Source organism: Pleuronectes platessa, chromosome 19 (genome assembly GCF_947347685.1).
Source record: "Pleuronectes platessa chromosome 19, fPlePla1.1, whole genome shotgun sequence".
Classification (NCBI taxonomy): domain Eukaryota; kingdom Metazoa; phylum Chordata; class Actinopteri; order Pleuronectiformes; family Pleuronectidae; genus Pleuronectes; species Pleuronectes platessa.
The window spans coordinates 12,393,352-12,409,424 of NC_070644.1; the positions used below are offsets into that span (position 1 = coordinate 12,393,352).

Consider the following 16,073-nt stretch of genomic DNA (forward strand, 5'->3'; position numbering starts at 1 on the left):
TTTCAGCAGCTACAAACACTTATATGTGAAGTTTTTGATTGAAATAAGTTCAATTTTATTTTTGAAATTTTTTGTTGATGGCCTAATAAATTGATTGACTAAATTATGCAGCTCTAAGGAAAGTTTTCACAAATAAATTGGTTTCTTGTCTGGATTAATGTTTATTTTAGTTTTTTAAACACTTTATCATTTATTGTGTCAAGTATTAAATATGGTTAAATATACATTGTTAATTAAGTTAATGTACACAACTGAAGATATGTCCCTACAGCTGCTGGTGGTTACTAATGTCAGTGATGCAGGTACCTGCTGACATCCACCAGAAGTGAGTCACTTGTTTCGAGCACAAGACCTTTTAACCAACAACTAGTATTCACCATCTAGTCCTATATTCTTAAATAAAATCTGCTATTACCTATGTCAGTGTGATGAAAGCAACAAGTGGTTGATGAAGAGGAAAAATGACTAAATGATTATAATTAGATGCTTGTTAAAATGCATTTGACATTAACATCTGTTGATAAAAGCCACACTGACCTATATTCTATGTGTTAGTTTACTTAGTAATTAATTGAGGTCAGTACATTTTGAGTGTTGTAATACATGTGAGAACTGCTGCTCCATGATCTTGAATTAATGAGATAAAGACGAATGTAATTATTTATTCTAAAGATCATTTTGTACTTTAAGGTTTTGAAAAAGTACATTTTCTCTCGAGGAACTAAAGTGAAATCCTGTGTCGGTTGTGTCAGCCTCTGTAGCACGCTCGCACAGCGCCCCCTACAGGCCCGCCGCCGCCTCTGGTTCATGTTACTACCGGGGCTGTTGGTGTTTCTGGTTCCAGGAAACAACAAAAACATGTTCGAGCGCCGCGGACTGAAGCGTCAAACCCGCAGCGGCCACCTGCATTGACACGGCTGCGGTTCCAACGACTGCTATATGTTTCCGGTCGAGTTCAGGGCCGACAACCCAGAACGATGCCGCCGAAAGCACTGGGATCCCTTGTAGCTCTGCTTTGTACCGGGGCCTGTCTGGTGCAGGTAAGTCCGCGCTCGAGCTCCCGGGGTCGGCGCGGCTGTTGCAGGCGAGGCCGCGGCTCCCGGGCTGGGCGAGGGCCTCGGTGTCGAGCCCTTTTGTCTCCCCCACAAAGGAAGCTGCGCGGCTCGCTACTGTAGCACCCAGGGGTGACGTCAGTCGGTTAAAGTTTTCATCTTTATTTCCACAGTGGACTTGATGGGAAGTTCGAGTTGTGAGTCGAAAAACCTGGGTTTGTTTTATCGACACAATTCGAGAGTTTGAGCCGAGCGTGTGGAGATTAACATTAGCCGGAGCTAGCTGGCAACCGGCAAATTGACGTGTTTATTCCCAGTTGTTGATAGAGAGTCCCCGGGCAGGGCGGCCAGGGCCAGTCGGTACATTTGGCTTTTCAAATAGAATCACTACTTTAACTTAGTCAAATAACAACATTAACTATAATATAAAACAGTCTAGATAGATTTGTTGTAGTTTAATTACACCGCCATCGTTTGACAATGTTCTTTTAATACGAATTCCTGTCTAAATCTATTATCTTTAAAATATGTGATGATATTATCTTTAAAACATGTGATGATAGAAATGCTGTTGGACTTGTTTGGCTCACTGACGGGACGTGTGTGTTGTTGTGTTAATTTCCTGTCCCCTCAGTTGAACCTTGCAAAAGAGAATTAACATTTTTTTTATTACTATTAACCTAAATACAGGGTTTCACTACAGTATCGAAGGGCCTTGACACCTCCTGGGCTGAAAATGTGTGTATATTGTCATTGATCAATGTTTTATATGGATCTATATGTAAATTTAATCCATGTACATGAATGTGTAATGGGTGAATGCATTTGACAGTGTTTTTTATAAGATAAAATGTAATGAACTGGTGAATTGTAAGGATCTAGTGTATGGAGATACTGATATAAAAACATGCATATATTTCTTCCTGCAGACAGGGATGTACAGGGAAAATATCCCATTGGGGAAATAAAGTCCATCTTATCTTATCTTATCTTGAATTAGCAAATACGAGTGCACACTGAAATGCCACTGGAGTGACAATGACAGACACTAAATAGATCCTAGAAATAGGTCAGTTTATCAGGAGCTTGCTATTCCTTTCCACGTTTGCTCCTGTGATTGAGTGTTGACACAGACAGTGACTTTGTGTACCTCCTTTGTGTGTTATAGGCAAAGGAGTTCTGTTCTGGGGTCAACAATGAAAAGTATCGCTGTGAGATGGGGTACTGCTGTGGAGAGACTGAATGCTGCACCTACTACTATGAGCTCTGGTGTAAGTACCAATGATATTTTCTCTCTTTTTAACCCAGTCTTTATTCTGGACAAATCATGTACTGTGTATTTGCGCAGCCTCCACGCCTCCATGTTGTTAGTTTATTTCTCATTTTGGAGATTTAAGTCTCAAGAATTTGTTTTGTTTGTGTTTTGTGTGACCGTCAAGTTAGTATCACTTTGTGTGTTAGCTACTGTGTACTTAAAATTTAAATATGTACTATATATATTTGTATTTAAATACATAGATATGTTGCTTATACATTGTGCTTGCCCGGTGAGGAATCATACAAAAATAAGTAATCTACCTCAGATAAGTGTTAATCATTCTCTGCTCTTAAGGAAGATTTTAAAACTACAACTTCACTCGGGAGGAAAAATCAGTCTATGAATTTAAAGGGAAATGTTAATTTGACATTTACCATTATAATTTACATTTTATCTTTATCATTTTTGGCCACACTGTCTAGCCCTCATTTTAATAATCTCATTCTCATCTCATTTTCGTCCACTTATCTGGGGTCGGGTCGCGGGGGGAGCAGCTCAAGCAGGGGGCCCCAGACTTCCCTTTCCCTGGCCACATTGACCAACTCTGACGGGGGGATCCCGAGGCGTTCCCAGGCCAGTGTTGAGATATAATCTCTCCACCTAGTCCTGGGTCTTCCCCGAGGTCTCCTCCCCACTGGACGTGCCTGAAACACCTCCCAAGGAAGGCGCCCAATGGGCATCCTTACCAGATGCCCGAACCACCTCAGCTGACTCCTTTCTAAGTAAAGGAGCAGCGGCTCTAATCCGAGTTCCTCACGGATGGCTGAGCTTCTCACCCTATCCCTAAGGGAGACGCCAGCCACCCTTCTGAGAAAACTCATCTCGGCCGCTTGTACCCGCGATCTCGTCCTTTCGGTCATCACCCAGCCCTCATGACCATAGGTGAGGATAGGAACGAAGATCGACCGGTAGATCGAGAGCTTTGCCTTGCGGCTCAGCTCTCTTTTCGTTACAACGGTGCGGTAAAGCGAACGCAATACCGCCCCCGCTGCTCCGATTCTCCGGCCAATCTCACGCTCCATAGTACCCTCACTCGCGAACAAGACCCCGAGGTACTTGAACTCCTTCACTTGGGCTAAGGATTTTAATAATGATTATACTTAAAATAATATTTATCTTGATAAGATCTAACTGCAAACCTAACGTTATTCAGATCAATTACAATGAAATGACGATAACATTCCATTGAATCTTTCTCTCCTTCTAGGGTTCTGGTTAGTGTGGACCTTGATCATCATGCTGAGTTGCTGCTGTGCTTACCGACACCGGAGGGTCAAGATGCGCCTGCAGCAGGAGCAACGTCAACGTGAGATCAGCCTCATGGCCTACCAAGGAGCCTCCAGCTCATTCATCTCCCCTCCACCACTTAATCTAAGTGAGTTGTCCTCTTTGCTATGGTACCGTGACAGATTCCCTCCAGCATTCAACAGTGATTTCACTTTTCTACAAATTTGCAATTTCATGTTCTCTGTCATCTTGCAGTTTTATGTGCAGGCTGTTAGTTTATGTTTGTTGTTGGGTTCCCATGCATTCAGAGGGAGGGGACACTGATAAAGAAAGAACATGGAAGCCTAGATAATCTTTCCTACAGTGACTTCCTCTAGTGCTTCCTTTGGGTCCCTCGTGTGCTGCTGGAGCTGCTGAGAGTTTCAGTTTCTCCCTTGATTCAAAGCAGGGCTGCAGCTTAATACTAAGGTCATCGTGTATAACTTTATTCCTCTACGTATCAGACATGTATGGGTCAGATATTTGAACTTTGCTCCCTTTCCACCAATCGTCGATGTCCTATAAAACATCTGCGTTACATCACTTTGACAGACAAGAGCTAGCCAAAATAGATTTGGTGGTGTGGATTTCTTGTCCCTAACCCCATCATACTCGGCTGCACATTTTCCTTCATGTACTTTATATAAGAGATCACAGGGTTGTCCGAATGTTACTCGAGGGACAGCAGACAGCGGAGATGCCGCGCTAATGTCAGTGGTCACTCCAGACCTTCTTTGCAACTTGATATCATGTCCACTAATATCACAAACAGGAGTGGAACATGGTGTACACTTGTCGGAGTCTCAGGCTCACAGTGAACATGCTTAACTCGCTGTGAAAAATGTGAATCTGCCCGAGAGCCCACACAGACAACGACTCACAGAATCCCTGGCAACATGAACTGTGCTCGCGGTTTCAGACAATAGTCAGTGATTTCCAAATATTTTCCAGGTATTTCCGGAATTTTTTCATTTGATCTTTCATGACCTCAAATTTTGCCTTTTGCTCAATGCCGACAGATATTTGGTTTAATAGAAAAAACACAGCAAAGAAACTAGAAAAAAATCTCTAATCAGAATAGTAATTTTTTTGTTGATTGACTAAACAATTAGACAATGGCTCATTTCAGGGATGGTGGTTGGAAAGCTAAAGTGTGTTTATTTGCTTTCCTACAGGGTTTTGGAACGACTGCAAACTTCCGGACTATGAGGAGGTGGTGGGCCATCCCCCAACGCCGCCCCCCCCTTACTCTGAAAACCCCCCTGAGACCGTTCCAGCACTCCCTCCACAACTATGCCAGCCAGACGCTGCCGCAGTGCCACAACCCCCGACCCACGCAGAACCGAATTGCGAGGCGGCGAGCTCGTCGTTAGAACAGGAAGCTGTGTCGGTGCCAATCCAGGCACAGTGTCAGGAGGAGGAGAACGCAGCGGCTTCTCTGGTGGCCGCAGAGGAGGACGAGGAGCTCATCACTCGGCGTCGGCATGTGACCGGCGACTCAGGGATTGAAGTGTGCGTTTGCCAGCTAGACGTAGACGAGGGCTCAGGGCTTGAGGAGGAGAGCGACGAAGAGCACCGGATGTGCAAGGTCACCGGTGGGGACTGCTGCTCTGGGCGTCATCAGCAAACCTTCAGACAGAAGGAGCACAGCCCTGAGCTGCCCAGCCAGACCGCCAGCACCAGCGCTGGAGACCACATGGTGTGATCCGCGGCATAAATAACCAGCCATTCAATTCGGCTTTCTGCTTCACACACAGTGAAAATGATAAAGCTGTTGCCATCATCATCACCGTAAACACCGTCTGTGTTTTACTTCTTTGAACTAACACACAGGCGTGACGTTAAGATGATGATGACAACTAATCTTTACTGGCGCCTGATAATGAAAGATGAATAACACATTATGTGGACAAAGATTAGGCTTCATTTTTTGCTTTGCTTTTCCGTAGTGGGTAAACCAGCGAACACTTGTTGATACACAATTTGGGTTTTTTCTCCTTAGTGTTAGGAGATTGTCATTAGGCAGTGAGAAGGCAGCAATTGATTGTTACTGAAATCAGAATTGACTGTTTCCCTTGCTCCGCAATATCCTTGAGCACTGCCATCATGTTTCCGTTTCTTTGTCGTCACTCCCCTCGGTCAGACAGTTTTCCGGCCCTCCTTCCATCTGACATTTGACCTTATGATCATCCTAGAGCATACCAGCACGGTCAACATTTCTCCCCACGTCCTCACTACGACCAGGCAGAGGAGTCAAAAATAAACTTCTTGATAACTCAAGATAAAGCTGCATTAATTGTCAAGCGTCACGCATTTCATTTTCCCCCGAAGGTGTATGGTGCCTGAGAGTGTATGTCTGTGTGTCTGTCTGTGTGTGTGTGTGTGTGTATGCGCGCTGTGGCCAGCTGCATGGTGATGTCAGCGCTGAGGTCATAGCAACCACCGTCTGGTGCCCTCTGGGTCTGTGGGCGGTTTTGCATCTAGATTAGGGGTGGGGGGGGGGGGGACTTACCAGCAACAATTAGCAGAGGCAGCGACAGGAAAGAGCTGAGGTTTCATTTTGCGTTTTAAATGTCACATCTTCCCTTCAGCACATTTTTTTTCTCTTTTTAATATCCACATTGTGTTCAAATGACCAGTTAGCATGACTTAACATAAGGTGCGACCAGCTTTTTGGGGATTTACTGATTGTGTGCATGTGATTTCCCCTCTTTGGTATCTGACTGCATTTGAGTGATAGTAATTGACAAGAGGGTTATGTCACCAATTTTTTTCTAAATAAAAAGCCTTGTGGTGGCTCCAGAATAGAGACATGTATTTCTCAGTATATTGTTTGGATGTAAGGATGTACTTTTTATACATAACCGGCTGTGCTTCAGTAGATGCTACAGGGGTTGCTATTAATTGCAACAATGCTCCTGACGGGGGGCCCGCAACAGTGCGTACTCGTATGGGGGCTTTAGTGCAGCAGGGAAGGTTTTTGTGTGTTAGTCTGTAAAGTGCTGTAGCACCTGCTTGAAATATTTACTCAGCACTGAGGTGGATTAACAATTTAAGCACTGTTATTTTATTTTTTTGCATGAGTATAGATGTTTATATTTGAGTTCATCAGTGTTTCTCTAGCCGCTATGCGACTTGCTTTGCTCATCTGTAAGTCAAATTGATTGTGGGCTACAGCAGCCACATGATGAAATAGATCTAGTTTCATTGTGTTGTTACTGCCGTCTGCGTTGTGCTACGCTGTGCGTTTATCTAGTCAGCCGGAGCTGTTTGGGCGCTGCGGCCCCTACAGCTCCTGGCAGTGCGAGGGATTTTGCGGTGGTATTTTCCACTGGCAGCAGAGGGCAGATGCAGGCTCCTATGTGCGGTTTGGTCAGCGATGACACAGCTGCAGAATCTATTGTGATCGACTGCACGCTGCTCGGCCTTGCTGTGTGCATTGTGTGTATTCAGAGCATAGCAGTCGAGCTGGGTGTTGTCTGACAGTAAAAACAAACCGCTATTTGCTAGGAGATTTTTGAAAAAATCATTGTGCAAAATAAAAAAGTAACTGATAAGTCAGAGATTGTTAAATTGAGAAATTTAATTTGTTGTTTGTCAGCTCTGAAACTGTGTGGGAAAATGGGCAAAGTGTAAAGACTCAGGTCGGTCATTCCGCTTCACGCAGCACGCTCACTAAATACTGCTCCATTGTGCAGTATTTTATCATCTAGATTTATTTAGTGAAAGATGCCCTGAACAGTCTCCAGCATTCACATGACTGCATTTGTCACTTAGCAGACTCCAAACATGTCCTGTAGCGTTTTAGGTCAAACGTGCTGTAGCTGACAACATGTGGACACAGTGTCGACATTTCATGCTTGTAATATATATTTATTCCAACATAGAAATAGCTGATTGTACTATGACAAGGACACGTGAGGGAAATTCTTGGCCACTTAACAAGACTTGACTCTGGGTTCTGCACATTAAAGTATGTAAAGTTTGCGAAACACATGCAGCTCAGTGGCCTAAGAAAGTGTTTCCTCATTCCTCCAACCAGCAGCAGCTCTGTCCTGGTTCTGCTTGTGTCTGTGTTCCACTGTTCGAGCTGGAGAACTTACTGTTGTGGGAGAACAATATAAAAGGGCCAGTGCACCAAATATCTGAATATAGGGTGAAACAAAATGAATGCACGGCTCCCTAAAGCTTAGAATGAAAGATAAGTTAGTCTCTTGCTGCATTAGGTTAAAGTCTGCAGTCGTTGTGTTGCGTAGTTGAGCAGGTGCATAAATACGAAGCCATGCTAACATGACCATGACCTTTTCAGAGGAGCTGTTACACTGTGAGCGTCCTTGCACACGGATTAGCTGAAGCAACATTAAATCCTTTTTTTGACCAACACACCTCAAGCTGCCTTGCTGCATCTCCAGAGAGCAAATGTCTTGATTATACTGCACAATAAAATCTAGCCTCTGTATGCAGTACTGATGTGCTACAGCCTTATTAGAAATACCTATGGGGTTGTTCTGGATTTCTTTTGGATGGTGGTGTTTGTTGTTTCCCCGAGAATGATCGCTTTAGATCAGCTCAGTTTCTCTGTGACAACAGAGAATAACATCAAAGCTTATTCTGAGAATGTGTGCTCGCTTTGTTAGCAGAGGATGTGGTTTATCAACATTTTAAAGCCGGAACTGTCACATGCTCAAGTAGAGTTGGACTAGCATTGATTTTTGCATCTGAGGGGTGGTTGTATTGAATTTACAATATTGTGTCTTGTTGAGCTGGCGCTCGCTCTGTTTTTTGTTCCAAGGATCTGGTCGTGATTAGTTTGTGAAATGAACCGACTCTGAGGCATGAAGAAAATTAGAAAATAATATTTTGATTTCCTCTGGTCTCTTTGTTATCCATCCTATCTGTGTTTTGCATTCTGAGGACAGATATTAACTCCAGCAAGAGAGTTCATGCTAAGGTTGAGTTTTGCTTATTTGTCAAGCTTTGTAGACAGAATAACAGCGGAGGGGAGTGGGGGAGTGATAGTTCTTTTTTGCGTGTGTACTGGAGATGCATAGTTTTCCCATTGCCAAACAACTACTATGCCTCCACGGTTTTTCACGTGTTTACTGAGAACAAGGGCTATATACACACATGCATCCATGTCACTGAACGGCTCATCTGCCCTGAGCTGCTCATGCTGCTGAGCTCCAGCGTCTGAACAGATATTTGCGATTTTTGAACATGGTCAGTGTTTGGTTTTGGACGTCTTGTAAAATTGATGGCAGAGCTCATATTTACCAATAGCTGATTGTAAACGACTATATGTTGGTTTTATAGGCTCTAACTTTGCCTTTTTTGCTTTTGTCGACCTCAACGGAGGTGCGTGATGCGACACCCCCCACCTCCTCTTAATGAGAACTATTCTTTCAAATGTAAGTACAGCATGTGCGGTTGTGCTGGAGAGTTTTTGCTTCGCTCCGGCGGCTCTCTGTGGACCGTGACCCCCCCCCCTCCACCAGGCTCCGTCTTGGTAACAGAAAAAACAGCCGACGCTCCAGCAGTCGACAGAATAATTTACCAAAGTCGTTGCCATCTCCACGCTTGTTTTCCCCGTTGTGTGTGTGTGTGTGTGTGTGTGTGTGTTGGCCTAACGACGATGTGTTTGGTTTCCCTCTCTCTCAGGGTCATCTTTAACCGAGCAGTGCTTGAGTATGAAATTAACCCTTTTTTTATTTTTTGACCCGTCAGTCATAAAGCCAAAGCGGTTGTTCCATTGGTCGTCGCCCGTCTTTATTTCTGCATCACGCATCTCTGTAGTGTATCGTACTTTACTCAACTAGGCTATGCAAAATCATAAACCTACTGTTATATGCTGCGCCCTCTGTCTCACTTTCTCCGTTGTGTATCCGTGGGCACTAGTACAAGCAATATAACTCTCAGTACTTGTGTCCCTTCACTGTACTGTAATCTACTTCTGGTTGGTCTGTGTACATGTAATATAATATACCTGTAATGCTACTACAATGATGTGGTGCGTATGTATGCTTCAGTGGCGGCTGAGGGAGTTTGAGTTTAAAATCCATTCTTCATAATACTTTATTTCTTCTCCTCTGTTTGGCTTTTTCTTGCCTGCTTTCTCAATCCATTAGAACATTTTCCTCCTGACTCATGAATAAACCACATTATTAAGTTGTATAAGTGAAAGAAAAGTTGAACATATTGTTTTTTTGTTGGATAAATTCTTATGGGTTATCTTTGGTCTGTTTGAAACGTTCCCATCCGTCACATTCGATGCACTAATTCAGTGCATCTCAGTTTAAACAACAGCCTGCTTATTTTGTTTGCCATCTTCATGAATTGTCATTGAATATTTAACTGTTGCCTTTTAATCCACAGAAATAACGATACTGATCAGTTTCTACATTTTTATAGATTATGCATATGACAGACCTCGACATGAACCACAGTCAGATCACGTTAGACCAGCACATATGAGACTGATACAGGAATGACATGTGGACCCCTGAATTCTGAATTTATAAAAGAATGAACCACACCCTCATGTTTCTGTCATGCAACAGGGAAACTTAATTTTTTCTAGATGATACCAAACAGAAGCAGGTTCTGTTTTGTTTTGTTTTTATAACCAAAGTGAGAAACACCCTGGTTTGAGAAGGAAGCAGGCATCTCCAAACACACATCAGACTCTTTCTACATTGTTTTCCTAATAACTTTAAACAAGCCAAAATGAGTAAAGTGGAAGAAAAAAAAAACAGAAAAATAATGAAAGCACTGAATTACAGATGAAAAAAAAATGCTTTGGTTTTAGTAAAGAAGTATGCTGTGTACTCTCTGGGTCATTTGTATTTTATTTTTTTAATAAAACAAACATTGGCACTCAGCTGACTTGACTCTTTGACATTCCTTCACTCAAAGTCCTCTTCATTCACCTCAATTAGCCTCTTACAGGATCCAGGGATTTTATTTTAAACATTTGATAAGTTTGACCATAAAGAATCTCACTTATGTGCCCAGAATGAAATGGATCTTCAGCCTGCGAGAGTGCAAAGGCTTCCCCCAGCAACACATGTGACAAAGCTGTGAAATTGATCCGGAGGACGGTCACATGGCTGAGTGAGAGGCACCTCAGGCGGTCACTATCATATTGACTGTACGACTGTTATGTCATTTGGAAAAGTGTGACACAACCCAAACCCACTGGAAGTTACTTTTGATCATGAGGTCTCACTTTGTAAGAATATATATGAAAAGGTTGATTAACTGTGGTTATATTAAGTACAACCTGTATGTTATAACAAAATCCACCGAAAAACTCAGTAAAGGAAGTAAGGCAAGGTCTGTTTGGTTTTTAATGAGGCAACGCAAATAGTTTTGGACAAAGCAACAGGATGAAATGTTTCTAAAATAAAATGGATGCATGAGGCACAGTGTTCATGGGAACAACAAACAATACAATACAACTAGAATGGCAGTCAATAGAGCAGATACCTAGATAAGGTAGGGTGTCTTGTCAAAGTGGCTACAGGAGATGAGTGAGTCCACCTACATTGCACAATCAAAAACAAAGCACCACATAAAACATAATTGATGTTGACATGAGGCTTGGAATCATTTCCAGAACGTATAGAAGAGCCAACAACCACCGGCTCAGTCTTAAAGTACAGTATATATATATATATATATATATCTATCAGAGGCAGCCTGTGGCCAAACCAGCGAGTTTGTTGGCTCCACTGCAGAAACATTCATTGTATGACGCACTTCACAGGAAACGGGTGATGTTTATACATGCAACACAAAAAGCACAAACAAAAGGTCACTGTAGTGTTCAATGTGCAGAGAAAAGAAGCATCTGTTGCAGGGTAAAAAGACAGCTGGTAAAAATGTATTCATTTAATAACCTCCAATTCTCTCTTCAGTGCAAAGATACATTTCTAAAAATCACAGTAGGTCTAAAATGTTATTTTAAATATATTTGGAAGAATTTACTGTAAACTGATCAGGACTTTGATCAAATTTGCTCATGTAAACTTATTAAATCATCAGAAATGAGCCCTGCTGAAATTTATATATATAGTCTTTAAACAATATTGATATAAATTTAATTGGCGCTAAATATTTCCTAGACACACTCAAATCTTTATCAGCACATGCACCAATGAGGCAGAAGTCAAGTTTCCATAGGCTGCACACAAACACAAAACAATGAAGCACAGTGTAAACAAAGTACAAGTGTGGCAGTCTGGACAATTCATAAAAAAAACATTACCTCAGAATGTCATGCAAACTACAGCAACTACAGGGTCAGAATATACAGCTAATTATAGTTAATACACAGTTGAATTAATAGATGCGTGTTTACTTAGCAGGGAGCTGCAGTAAAGATGACATCAGTATTATTTGGTTCCCACATGGGTCAAACAACAAATCTCCAGGTATTTATATTCATTCATAACTCTGAAAGCCTTAAAACCAAAAAGTGGTGAAGTAGAAATTGGTTTAAATTGTGTCTTTTTTTCGCTCACAAAAGTCATTTAATGTCCTGCGTGTAACAAAACCAGAGGACGGGGACGATAAGGCCGAGTGGGTGTGTGTCAGCCAGAGATGAGGACAAAGTGTCAAATCAAGTCCTCCTGCTGCTTCATGACAATCTGTAGCAGAGCGGAAGAATGGCTTTTTGAAGCAGGTGATACTCCATCTCCTGCCAGGATACAACAAGCTGCTGCGCTCTGCTGGCCGACAGTAGCGTCTCGCTTCTGTGCGGGTCGGGGTCCGAGGACCACAGTACAGTCGTCACGTCACCTACTTTTTGTTTTCCCCGTCTCCGCTCTCTCCTCAGTAGAACCGCTTGCGGCGGCTCTCGTTCCAGTGGCTGTACACCACCAGGCCGATGACGATGAGGAAGATAAAGCCCAGCATGGAGAAGAGCACTGTGAAGAAAATGGCGACCCCACTCATCCTCTCTTCAACCAGTTCCACTGGAGGGGAGGGAACAGAGGGAGAAGGCACAGTAACATGATGGTGACAGAGAACAGAAGAGAGAGACAACGGAATCATTGTAATTCAACAATTGGTTTGTCAGCGTTTGTCATGATGATGATGATGATGATGGTGTTTTGGTATGTGTGTGTGTGTGTGTGTGTGTGTGAGCCTTACATCTGAGCAGGTCCATGTTATCAACACTGGGTATGGTTATTTGGTCTTCCTCTTCCTCTTGCTCTTCCTTTTTACTCCTCAACACAGTCAGCTGGTAGAGCTTCAGGGAAATGATATCATGGTTGTCTGCGCACACAGAGAAGCAGGAAATACGATTACATTAAGAGAACAAGACAAACGTCTCATGGCTTCAGAGGTTATTCCACGTGACTCGTTTTCACTTCACATGTTCACAGAGGAACAATAAACTGAACTGTGCAAACATTCTCTAGGAACAATTAGTCCTTGTGTGTCTCTGACTGAAGGGTTATTGTGTGTTACATGTAAAACATTTTATTTCCATTAATCAGCAGCTCTTTTTTCGCCGGTGTTTTAAATGTCGACTAAGCTGATTTTGAAAGAAGGAAGAAAATAAACTATCAATGAGGCGTTAGAGGAAGGAAACGACTCATTGAGTTATTGAGAAGTATAATGTTCCCTATATACAATACCAATGCTGGTAAATATAGATCAAAAATAATTCAGGACCAGAGCCTTCAATTCAGATTTTTAAACAATATTAGCACTAAACCTGTTTAGGTAAAAACTTTATTTTTCATATTGTCCGTTTGATTCACATCTACACAACAGCAGATTCATCAAATTCACACATCATACTTAAACATTTCTGATAACTTTGCTTACAAATAGTAATTTCCCCCTCATACCTAACACTGGTAATGTGTAGATCAGTCTGTTTACATCATTGACAATGCTAAAAATAGACAGAGTGGTATTTGAAGTGACTGTTACCACACAGCTGCATGCGATGTTGGAACGCTGTTTACCTGAGAGGTCTCCGGTGACGGCGGTCGCTCCAAAGTAATATCCTTCTGGCAGCCGCACCCCGGGGATGTCTAGGCAGTCCCTCCACTCGTGCTGCCCGTCGATATCTATCATCACCTGAGGAACAGAGGCCGTCAGGAGGCAGCAGGGACTCTCAGAGGGTCAGAGTCCAAATATACTGTTCCCCCAAAGCAGGTTTATTAAGTTATCTGAATAGTTTGGAAAGTAAAATCAAGAAAATTACATTTTCTCAATGGGTGTCTGTAGCTGCTTGCATAGTGTTTATTACTCTGATATGTTGAGTCTATTAGTGATACATTATTTTACCAAACAGGGTGGTACACTCAACAAACCTACTCAAATTATAGTTAAGCCCACCCGGTCCCTAATATTAACATGTTGGACAGTTGAGCACATAGACAAGAGTTAGAAATGTGTCTCTCACCGTCAGCCTGCGGCGCACGTATCTGATGAAGAGGAAGGTGTCGTGTTTGAGGTTGCGCACCATGGCGTTACAGCCGCCCAGCTCGGTGGGCCGACCGTCCCGCTCGTGGTCGTAGCTGATGCTGCCGTTCCCCACCATGGCCAGAACGAAGGGGAAGATCCTCTTGAGGTCACAGAGGGGGAAAGGAGAGAGGTCATTAGCATATTCCTTCTGACAGCACTGAGAGGTGATCGGTTACTCTAATTAAAAAACAAATAAACACACAGCATAAATGCAGGGACAAAAACACAACAAAACACACACACAGACACAGAAGTTCAGTATTGTCTCAATGTTTTCATTTAGACACAGAAGGGTGAGGGTGAGTAGAGGTTGTAGACAGAGGTAAAACACACTGATGAAAGGAAATGTTCCAAAGACATAGTTACCTGTGTGCGAGGACTGTATCTCTTCTTCTGTGCCTGTCTCCAAATGGTCGCACAAAAGAACACAAATAAAGCCCCTTTACACAAATCTGCAAGAGCCCTTGTACATTCATCCCAGTTTTACTTTCACAGAACAGGTGATATCTGTGGCGTACCTCAAGCTGCTTCTCCTCGTTGGGATACGTGTCCACAAACACACCCAGGCCAGTGAAGTTGTCCATATTTCCAAACACAGGACCTGTGAGACAATAGGAAGACAGAGTGTGAATGATATATTAAAGTAGTTTTCTTCTTGAATAGGGAGTGTGGTGGGGTAAGTAGAGCTTTTACCTTTCTGCGTGCGTTCCTTCGTGTACCAAATGGCCAGCCCGTCACCGTTCAGGTTCTTCTTTCCTTTCCCGTGAATCTTAAAGTGAACCTGCATCTCCCAGTCCTTCAGGTGGCAAGGCTAGAAATACAACGGTAAAATATCAAGCCATCTTTTTCACAAGAGTATGAAAACGATGTCTTGAACTTGATTTGGCAAAGACTCCTATGACTCATAGCGCTGCAACACAAGCCAGTAGCCAGTCAGATTTCCCTTTGGCCTCAGCCGACCCTCAAGCTCTGCCTGTATCGTTGATCACAAGGTCAAAACACTTCTTAACGTTAAGGTGCACAACTGATCCCAACATCCTCTGGGGGCCGCTAACACCTGCTAACATCTACTGGTAGTTGTAAATTGTGCAATAGACATGCGAACGTACAAAGGATATTCACCATCTTGTCCTTTATTCTAAAATGGGACAAAATGAACAACGAAATATGAAAACTTATCCTCAGTTTCATCCCAGACCACAACACACAACATGCAGTATAATGTGATAGTACCTGAACCAGTGGATGCACAGTGTGTACTCACCATGCGGCCCCACACCGCCCCCTGTCTGCTCTGCATGTCAGGTGTGAGGCGCACCTGCTCGGTGGTGACCATGGCGTCCCCCATCAGCTCCCAGTGGGAGGAGCCCAGGGATCCCACACCTGAGTGGGCGCGCACACACACGCGCACAAACACACACACAATCATCATGACAGAAGCTGACCCAGCAGAATGAAACTGCTTTGTCATGACTTGAAACATTACGGTCAGTAGAAGGAGAAGCTTTAGCACAGTGCTCGGTGTATAAGTGGGAATAAAAGTAAAACGCCTCGTTTCTCTGAATGTCACAGCGATGAGGTCGATCAGAGGAATACAAACCTTCAAATGTACATTAATGAGATGGAAGACTGTTGTTATTTCATCGCTAATCGAGTTGTTCTAGAAACATCTCCCCCCCCAGCCTGTGAACCGGCGGATGCACTCCTAACGGGTCGGGTACCTTGGTACGGCTTGGAGAGGGAATACTCCCGCTTCAGGAACTCCTCCATTTCGTGGTCATCGTCAGCAACACACCGGCTCAGTGTCAGAGCGAGAAGAGCCAGAGTCCAGAGCGATTTACACGACATGTTGTTCCCTGCGGAGAAGAGACCGAGCGCTGAATGCCGAGACTCCCTGTGATGATTCCTGCTGCAGGCGGCGGCCATTGTACAGGGAAAAACTCCTACCATTC

The 16,073-nt window shown here is 43.3% G+C and overlaps 2 protein-coding genes across 3 annotated transcripts; one reads left to right on the plus strand and one right to left on the minus strand.

Annotated features, from left to right (window-relative positions):
- The first annotated feature begins 791 nt into the window (after positions 1-791).
- wbp1 (WW domain binding protein 1) lies at positions 792-10,513 on the plus strand. Of its 2 annotated transcripts, XM_053411658.1 has the most exons (5): positions 792-1,040; positions 1,743-1,790; positions 2,221-2,323; positions 3,578-3,745; positions 4,812-10,513. In XM_053411658.1, exons 1-5 carry the CDS (start codon positions 978-980, stop codon positions 5,339-5,341), a joined length of 912 nt encoding a protein of 303 aa, XP_053267633.1. In that variant the 5' UTR covers positions 792-977; the 3' UTR covers positions 5,342-10,513. The 2 variants fall into 2 exon arrangements, with proteins under 2 accessions (XP_053267633.1, XP_053267634.1); XM_053411659.1 differs by lacking the exon at positions 1,743-1,790.
- A 446-nt stretch (positions 10,514-10,959) lies between these two features.
- Positions 10,960-16,054, minus strand: lman2la (lectin, mannose-binding 2-like a). Its single transcript, XM_053411657.1, has 9 exons — positions 15,843-16,054; positions 15,386-15,504; positions 14,815-14,932; positions 14,640-14,722; positions 14,488-14,520; positions 14,060-14,221; positions 13,617-13,731; positions 12,790-12,915; positions 10,960-12,611 (listed from the first exon to the last, which is right to left on the minus strand). Exons 1-9 carry the CDS (start codon positions 16,045-16,047, stop codon positions 12,469-12,471), a joined length of 1,104 nt encoding a protein of 367 aa, XP_053267632.1. The 5' UTR covers positions 16,048-16,054; the 3' UTR covers positions 10,960-12,468.
- Positions 16,055-16,073: the final 19 nt, after the last annotated feature.